Source organism: Empidonax traillii, unplaced genomic scaffold (genome assembly GCF_003031625.1).
Source record: "Empidonax traillii isolate 1590-97213 ecotype Southwest subspecies unplaced genomic scaffold, ASM303162v1 scaffold1322:size239206, whole genome shotgun sequence".
NCBI lineage: Eukaryota > Metazoa > Chordata > Aves > Passeriformes > Tyrannidae > Empidonax > Empidonax traillii.
In genome coordinates, this window is record NW_020956515.1 from 134,012 (window position 1) to 143,140 (window position 9,129).

A 9,129-nucleotide genomic window follows, 5' to 3' on the forward strand; every position below is an offset into this window, starting at 1 on the left:
AACAAGCCAGTGGTATTAAAGGATGGATGTGCCACTTGCCAAGTTGTTTATTTTCTAATATATGTTACACAGTTTTTTGTTTTCCTTTAAACATCATGATTTAGAAGGAAAACAGAAATGGGAAAAATGTAGAATCATAGATTCATTTAGCTCAGGAAGATCATCAAGGCCAACTGTTAAAATCCTGCTGTTTCCTTTTTTCAAAAAGCTACAAGAAACTCAGTATTGAGTTAATCAGAATCAGGAACTTGCTTACTCTCTTATTAATGAAAGTATCTTTCCTAGCTGAGGAATCATACATCATCCTGTCTTGAATTATCTTGCTGTCTCCAAATCCAGAATTTATTTTAAAAACAGACCTCTAGTTTGTAGGGGCAATTATCTTGGGGCAAAATTACAATTTTTGGAGTTACAGAGTTAACAGTTAGTGCTTTTTTTGCATGTACTGTGCACAACATAACTAACACAAGACTCTTGTTTCTTGAGGATCATTTTTTTTCAGTTTAGCATCCTCTCAAAAGTAATCATCTCATTTTGATTTTGTTGCAGGATGTTACAAATTTCTTGCCAGAATGGGAAGATGGACATTTTTATCTTGCAAAATACTATGATAAATTAATGCCCATGGTGACTGACAACAAGATGGAAAAGCAAGGAGATCTGATTAGATACATTGTTCATCATTTTGGGAGGTGAGAGGGGAACTTGGCTTACTTTCTATAGAAGGATGACTATTATGCTGGGAAAAACCATTTTTATAGGAATATATTGTCTTTCACCTGTTCAGACCAACTCAGATTTTTATGCAGTGTTGTAAAACAAACTGCTGCATGCTTTCTTTTTGTTTTCAGTCTGTCTTTTGTCAGTCAGTTAGTTATTTCACCTGCAGTTTTGATGAATAAACCCAAAACCTTTGTCTATTTTTAATTTTTGGTTGTTGCATTAAAATGCTGATATACATTTCTAAAGTTCAGAATGGAAGTGAAAGGATTGAGGATGTAAAATCTGTATTGCTTCCAATATACATCATTAACATCCTTTGATTTAAACATGTAATCACAGGTCTCTGCAGTATGGAAACCAATTCATCTACCAGTCAATGCCAAGGATGTTGTCTTTATGGCTGGACTTTGGGGCAAAAGCATATGAATGTGATAAAGGTAAAACATTTTCCCCATTCACAGTTCCTGTATATGTTAATTCTTTTGAATATATGATTGACAGAGCACGGAAGTGTATTTACAGCTCTTTGTTTAGACTTATTGCCTGAGATTATGTGGAAGCAAGAAAGCAGTGCTGTTCTTTCAAATTACAGGATGTTAATACTCAGGAGAATATTAATTATTTTAATTAAATCCTGCAGTACTTTTTATAAAAATATATATAATGAGATATCACTGTTCCTTGGAAACTGAAGGCATTAAACAGATTTAGGGAAAATTCTTACATATCACTGCTCACCTCTTCTAGGTTGCCTCTTGAGTGATGGGTGTTGTAATTGTATACTCTTGCTACAGCAAAGTGCTGGGCTTTGGGGCTTTTCCCCACTTGTTTTGGTTCAGTCTCTGAAGGAATTTTACTGAAATTGTCCCCCTTGTTTTACCAAAATGCGGGGGAAGAGAACTCGTGTTGTCAGCAGCAGGAAAGTGTGTGGAGCTGACATGGGAGATGCACCTGGGCTGGGAGGTTTTTGTACAGATGAAAATGGCACCACTGCCTGCAGCCCTGCAGTGGTGTGGGCAGTTGTGGTCCTTGCTCCTGACCTGCAGTGGTGTGGACAGTTGTGGCTCTTGCTCCTGACCCTGTTCTGCACGGTTGTATCAGCTGTGCAGGCTGCAGGCACATCAAACCGTGCTCCTGGGATGTGCAACTCGTGCTGGATCCTCGGAGGCAGGGGTGGGGATTGGAGCAGATGTGCTCATTTCACCCCCTGGAAAGACTTCATTTCCTCTCCACTGAAGAACATTGGGATCCTTTTATCAGGCAAATACATGGAGTGGCTTTTGTTCCTTCTTTGCCATTTTAGAGTAGTAATTTCAGGAGTGTAATGAGAGCTGTTCTAATGCTGCCTGTCCCGTGTTCTGTGCTTGATGATGTCCTGTCATTCTGGGGAGTTAAATGGCATATTGAGTCACTGTATGCTGTGTTAAAAAGAACTTTGCAGCCTTGATGTAAATGATTTCACATTTCCAGAGGGGCAGACAAGGACCACGGGCAGTGAGGTTGTCCTTTCGTTTTCCAGCCAGTCGATCAGAGCGCGTCCAGATGAAGCACGATCTGGCCAAGATCAACAAGGTGATCACAGAGCACACAAACCACCTGGCACCTTACCAGTTCCTGACAGCCTTCTCTCAGCTCATCTCCCGCATCTGCCACTCCCACGACGAGGTGTTTGCAGTGCTGATGGTGATTGTTGCCAAAGTGTTCTTAGCCTACCCCCAGCAGGCCATGTGGATGATGACTGCTGTGTCCAAGGTACCTTGCTCTGTTTTCATCAGAGAGAAATGGAAATGTAACCTGTTTCAGATGATAAGGAATTGGGAGTTTCAGTTGTTGTGATACAGTGCTGTGGAAGGGGATATTGATGCCATCACTGCAAAAGATTTTTATTGCAGTCTGAATTCGGATATCGCAGTTTAAATGTTCCAAATTAGAATGCTAAGAGGCATCTGAGCTTGTGTGATGCATTGGGGAAGGAAATTTGAATAATAAACAGCTGATGAATTGTGTAGTTATTGGCAACAGGTTTTACTGCTTTTAATAACTGTGTAATAGTACTTTGAGTTTTATAATCAGGTAATCAACTCTGTTCCTTGATTAAGATAACTTAGATGTACTACCTAATCCAAATAATTCCCTGGCAGTGAGGTCATTCCCAAGCAAACTGGAAAGCATGGAAAGCATGGTGCATACTATTCCTTTAAGGCTGGTGAAATGGTGGTCAGGATACACTGGCATATTCTGGAATATTGGCCTTTGTGTTGGGGGACTCACAGGAATGGTTTCAGAGAGAACAATCCCTCCCCTCAAACACCAACCATACCACTTTAGCTTGTCAATTGGAGCACATCCTTCTCCAGATATTAAATATGACAAGCAGTGAGTAGAGGAAAGATTATTAATTACTGGAGGAGGGGAGATTTTTCAATTCATTTGACTGTTTATTAAATTTGAACTTCCTTCTTTTTTTCAGTCCTCTTATCCAATGCGTGTCAATAGGTGCAAGGAGATTCTAAACAGAGCTACTCACATGAAGGAATCTCTAGGGAAATTCATTGGAGATGCCACCCGCCTGACAGACAAGCTGTTAGAACTGTGCAACAAACCGGTACTTACAAATAAACAAATTCCTGCACGTAATGATAAGTTTATTCAAAAAGCAAAAGCTTCTTCAGATGGCTTTCATTAGCCAGTTCACAACATCACTGCAGTTTAGCAGAAACTACACTAAATTGTACAAGGGTTTTTTTTGTTTTTCTGAATAAAAATGTTTTAAAAAAAGGTAGGAAGTAGCTGTGAAGGGAGCACATTGTAAATCCTTTCAGTACATCATGGTACATTTCGCAGGGTATAGGCTTTACACTGGTTTGTACTTGCACATATAATTCATGCCCAGTAACTTTGACAAAGTTTGATGTAAAAATAGGCTGGTTGGGCTTTTATGAATAAATTAACTTAATAATAAAGGTAAAACTAAATCAACTCTTTCATTATTCTGGATTTACATTCAAAGGGAAAAATGTCTGCCGTAATGGCCACATATATTTACTTTTAGGTTATTTATTTGAAATGTAACTTGCTATTTTTTCTTATTACCATAAGCATTTGTTACTCTATTCTGTTTATCAGTTAATGGGTAATAGCAGTATTCTTTAAGTGTTTGTTAAGGGTTATTGTTAACTTTGATCAACTTTCTTTCAAGGTTGATGGGAACAGCTCAACGTTAAGCATGAATATCCATTTCAAAGCACTGAAAAGATTAGTAGAAGAGCCCACATTCAGTGAAATTCTCATTCCCTTGCAATCTGTCATGATACCAACTCTGCCTTCCACTCCTGGCACGCACTCCAACCACGACCCTTTCCCTGGGTGCTGGGCCTACATTGCAGGCTTTGATGACACGGTAAGGCTCCAGCTGGAACCTGGGTTCATGTCAAACAAAGGGAGCTGCAAACATGTTTTAGTTCTCTAGAAATGGAGGAGTGGGTAGGGAATTCCACAATTAATTTGGTGGGAACCGATTGGCTTCTTCCCAGCAGTGTGGGGCAGGAGGGCTGAGGTGAATGTGCTGACGTGACTGGCTGCAGTGGTTTATTGCAATTACACACTTAACTTTGGGTACTCTGATACAGATGGGTAATTAAGGACTTCGTTTTTCTCTAGGTGGAAATTCTTGCCTCGCTTCAAAAGCCAAAAAAGATCACCTTGAAAGGTTCAGATGGGAAATCTTACATTATGATGTGTAAGCCTAAAGATGATCTAAGGAAGGACTGTCGGCTCATGGAATTCAACTCCCTTATTAATAAGGTTTGACGAGTGAGACAATCAGGTGCATTACACTTATTGACCAGGACAGAACACTGAACTGTCTAATAAAAGAGCCAACTTACCTTGACATAAAGCTTACTGGAAGAAAAGTAAACTGGTGTAAAATATTTTATTTCAGCAGAAATCAGTAGCAATTGATGATGTAGAACTTCTTATAGACTTGTGAAAACAATAGCATAGTATAACATTTTACCAAAACAATTGCCTATTCCAGCCAAAATAAGCAGGAAAAGTTATTTACAGTACATAAATACCTGCAAACTTTCTGCTTTCATGCTTAATATGACTTGTTTAGTGTTTTGTAATATATTTTATAAAAACCAGGTAAATTAATCTTTTCATCCTAAAAGCGTTGCCATAGTTCCTATTTTGGTTCTATTTTGCTTCTCAGCAGTGTGATTCGGGCTAAGGGCCCATGTTTTCTGTGAGGTTAAAGCAAATGGTACCATCTGTGAAACACTAAAAGGCTTATTTCCAATACTACTTTTCAAGGTGTTGAGCATGTACAAGTTAGGCAGTTTGACCCTGTTACTGCAGACTCCTCTTTAATTTCTGTTGGAGAGCAGATCTGCAGTGTGCTTGTGTCTGACCTACTGCAGACCGTGAGGCTTAGAATCGTAAATTCTGGATTGTGTGACTGGAAAATAGTTAAAAAACCAGAATGGTAAATGCTGCTGATCCATTCTGATCTGTCTGTGTTCTCTGTGATCCCATCTCTCTCCTGGGAGCAGTGCCTGAGGAAGGACGCCGAGTCCCGTCGGCGGGAGCTCCACATCCGGACGTACGCGGTGATCCCGCTGAACGACGAGTGTGGCATCATCGAGTGGGTGAACAACACTGCTGGGCTGAGGAACATCCTCATCAAGCTCTACAAGGAGAAAGGTACACAAAGATGTTACACCACAAAGATATTACACCACAGTCACAGCTTTTTGGTGTTTTTGAAGGCTTGTCTCTTAATAAGTGAATTCGAATCAAGCTGAATTCTAGGACGGTGCAGTCACATGTGTTTTTAACTGTCTGCAATCTGTTATTATTCATATGTGTGGGAGACCTTTACATGGAAGAGAATTGATGCTTGTAATGAAGTTCCTTACAAGAACTGCTAAGACAGTCATCTTAATACTTTCTTGTAAGAAGATGATGTAAATTGTTTCAGCAGCAGCGCCGGCAGCACAGGGATGTGTGTGCAGCACAGACGTACATGACAGAGCAGGCTGTAGACTTTTTCTTTAGATTTGATCTGTTATTTTTGATTTCTGTTACATTTACGTGAGGTAATTTAGGTAATACGTAATTGAATCGAGGTTGAGAGTACAGCAACTTTCCTAAGAAAAGATCAGATTTAATTTTTTTTTTTTTTATTTCCTGTTTAAAAAAGCAACAGATTTCTGATCGGTGTAATAAAATTTTGGGGAAAATTTTTGCACGTAATCTGTGTGTATGCAGATATTCTGGGAGTTTTGAACTCCAAATGTGAATGAATATAATGAATGGCTTCTTGAGGGTATTTTTTTTTCTGTTTGTGTTTTCCCCTCCCTCACTCTACCTTGTGGTGGCCTATTTGCCAGGTCTTCTCTGTCAGTTAACATAATGAGGTTTTTAATTCACTTTCCAGTGCCCCATAACCAACACGTGCTATGGGTTATTTTTCATTTATTTCAGCTTTATGGAAATATTTCTTTTCTCTGAATTACCATATTGTGACGGTACATAAAAGGCTTTGTATTTGGGGATTCCTTTTGTCTGACTGAGGAGGTCTGTTGCAGGGATCTACATGACTGGGAAAGAATTGAGGCAGCACATGCTTCCCAAGTCAGCCCCTCTGCCTGAAAAGCTGAAAATGTTCAAAGAAGTTCTTCTGCCTCGCCACCCTCCTCTCTTCCATGAGTGGTTCCTTAGAACGTTTCCCGATCCCACTTCCTGGTGAGTGACTGGGGCTGGGCTGGCTCAGGAACATCCCCTGTGTGTGTTTCCCAAAGCATTAACGATGCTGCTGATTGGAGACATTCCCGATCCCGTCCCCGCAGGTACAACAGCAGGTCCGCCTACTGCCGCTCGGTGGCCGTCATGTCCATGGTGGGATACATCCTGGGGCTGGGGGACCGGCACGGCGAGAACATCCTCTTCGACTCCCTGACCGGGGAGTGCGTGCACGTGGACTTCAACTGCCTCTTCAACAAGGTGAGCGGCGCCACTCGCTCAGCTTGCTCTTGGTTCGATGTGCACGGGAGTTACCAACTTCTACCGTGTTCTTTCTCACACAAATTCAGCACAAAAATTCGGATGGTTCCGTAAAAGTAAACAACAGAAATTGTGGGCAGAGTGGGATATGGAGTTTTGGTGTTTCGGTTGAAAGATGCTTTTGGTGTGGGACATGTGGCCTTTTTAGTTAAGTGAGGTGGAAATATTGTTTAATTCAGTTAAGTGAGGTACAAATATTGTTATTTCCCCTGCTTTCTTTTTATTAAGTCTAAATTGTCCTATATAACACTTAATTAAAAAAAATGATTTTTGCAACTTGCACATTATGAAAAAAAATTAGCATTTGGCATGAGACTACAGAGCAGCAATATACATTTAAGAGCAAAATTTTATACCCTGTATTAGTGTGTTAAAACATGGAAGGAGGTTATTTGGACACTGGTATCCTTTATCCCGTGTGATTTCCCCCCAGCAGCTGAGCAGGACTGTGTCAGCCAGCAAACTGCCAGAGATGGGGGGAAAAGCCCCATGCAGATGTTCCTCTTTGCATTAATAATGCTGACAGCACTTAGGGTGTGCCCTTTTCTATCATTGTACAGGGAGAAACTTTTGAAGTGCCAGAAATCGTCCCTTTCCGCCTCACTCACAACATGGTCAACGGGATGGGCCCCATGGGGACAGAAGGTCTCTTCAGAAGAGCCTGTGAAGTCACCATGAGGCTCATGCGGGACCAGAGGGAGCCCCTGATGAGGTGGGCAAGGGCTTTTGCTGCACATCCTGAGAGCTGCCTGTAGTCCAAACTGCAGCGCAGTCTCACTGTGACATGCAGTTACATGTATATTCATGTGTCTTATTCCTAATTTTTGTTTTCAATTTATTTAGTGTCTTAAAGACTTTTCTCCATGATCCTCTGGTGGAATGGAGTAAACCTGTTAAAGGGAACACAAGAGCCCAGGTGAACGAAACTGGAGAAGTTGTCAATGAAAAGGTTAGTTTGAAACAAGCATAACCTGAGGTATGCAAATATCAAATGTCCATTTTGGTTATATATGAGTTATATATTTTCTAAGTGAAACCTTAACTGTCTTTTTTTTCTTCAATTTAAAAATTTCTCTGTTTGGTCATTCTTTATTATCTTCATGTTCATAATTTTTATCTGGAAAGAGACTTTTTTTTTAACTGATAGAAAACGTACTAATAAATGTTTTACTGATAGAAAATCTACTAAAGAACCAACCAAGCAAGCTTGCAGTTCTCTTATTAATGTTACGAAATCAAGGACAACATCAGCAGAAGTGATGGATCTTGCTGCTCACTCTGTGAGGAGTCCTGCAGATGTACAGTGGTGGTAACACCTGGAGTCCTGTCCATGTGTGGTTTTTTTTCCTGAGTGGAAGTTTATTATTGAATAAATACTTGCCTTGTTACCTGTCAAGGATTACTTGATTAAAATTAGGATTTCATATGTATTCTTCCTTTATTAACTGTTGATAAGACTATCTTATTAATCCAAAATGTAGCTTGCACAGCCTGTGGTATTTATTATCTTTCCTCTATGCAAAGTTTCTGATATGTCTCCTTTTTTTAAGGACGATGTAATGAAAATAAATGCGTAATAGCAGATAACACTTAGGGAGCACTGACAAACACAGCAACTAAGATAAGGACAAACTGCAGAACTGAAGCTGTGTTCCAACAGAGGAATAAACTGAGCTATTTCAGCGCAGAAAATCTCCCAGTTTTCAAACAGTTCCTAACCAGGCTGTGTCTGCATAACCTTTCTTTTAGTCACAAGGCCACCCACAGAGTTGTATAAATTAACTGCTTTCTCTGGAGAGGTGCCAATGTTGTGCTTGGGCTTTACAAGCAAATGTGTGAGTGTGGCTGGTATGAAGTGGCTGCTCTACTGGGCCTCAGAACAGCTCATTTGGGGATGCTCGGCACAGCCTCGATAATTAGACTTCTGCAATTTCGGTTGCTCATCTTTTTTATATTCTATTTTATCCAGAATTCCAAGAACCAGGCTAGGAAAACGTTGCATTTCTTTGAAAGTAATTTTATGAAATAAAGCTTTCTACCATTCTCAACTATATTTGAAGAGCTTTTTCAGTCTCTCTGGTAACTTTTATCTGTAGAAATGTAAGGCGAAAGGTATAACTTGAACAATAATATATGCATTTTAAGAATTGTTTTTAAAAGTGAGCAGCCTTTATTTACAATATATCTGGTATAGACATTTGGGTTCGGTATTAAATTAAAATACAATTTCAAATACCTTCTAACAAATATTTTTATTATTTTAAGAAGTGGAAGTTCATGGATAGTAGCAATATTATTTTTTTTCCTTTTTTTTCCAGGCTAAAACCCATGTCCTTG

The 9,129-nt window shown here is 39.8% G+C and overlaps 1 protein-coding gene across 1 annotated transcript in view; it reads left to right on the top strand.

Moving 5' to 3' along the window:
* Positions 1-9,129, top strand: part of ATR (ATR serine/threonine kinase) — a 35,450-nt gene that overhangs the window by 24,952 nt on the left and 1,369 nt on the right. Inside the window, exons 37-47 of the mRNA XM_027906575.1 lie at positions 550-692; positions 1,063-1,160; positions 2,243-2,475; positions 3,194-3,328; positions 3,923-4,123; positions 4,384-4,527; positions 5,280-5,430; positions 6,318-6,474; positions 6,579-6,732; positions 7,353-7,504; positions 7,636-7,741. Coding sequence (XP_027762376.1) covers positions 550-692; positions 1,063-1,160; positions 2,243-2,475; positions 3,194-3,328; positions 3,923-4,123; positions 4,384-4,527; positions 5,280-5,430; positions 6,318-6,474; positions 6,579-6,732; positions 7,353-7,504; positions 7,636-7,741 — 1,674 coding nt within the window. The remainder of the gene's footprint in view (positions 1-549; positions 693-1,062; positions 1,161-2,242; positions 2,476-3,193; positions 3,329-3,922; positions 4,124-4,383; positions 4,528-5,279; positions 5,431-6,317; positions 6,475-6,578; positions 6,733-7,352; positions 7,505-7,635; positions 7,742-9,129) is intronic.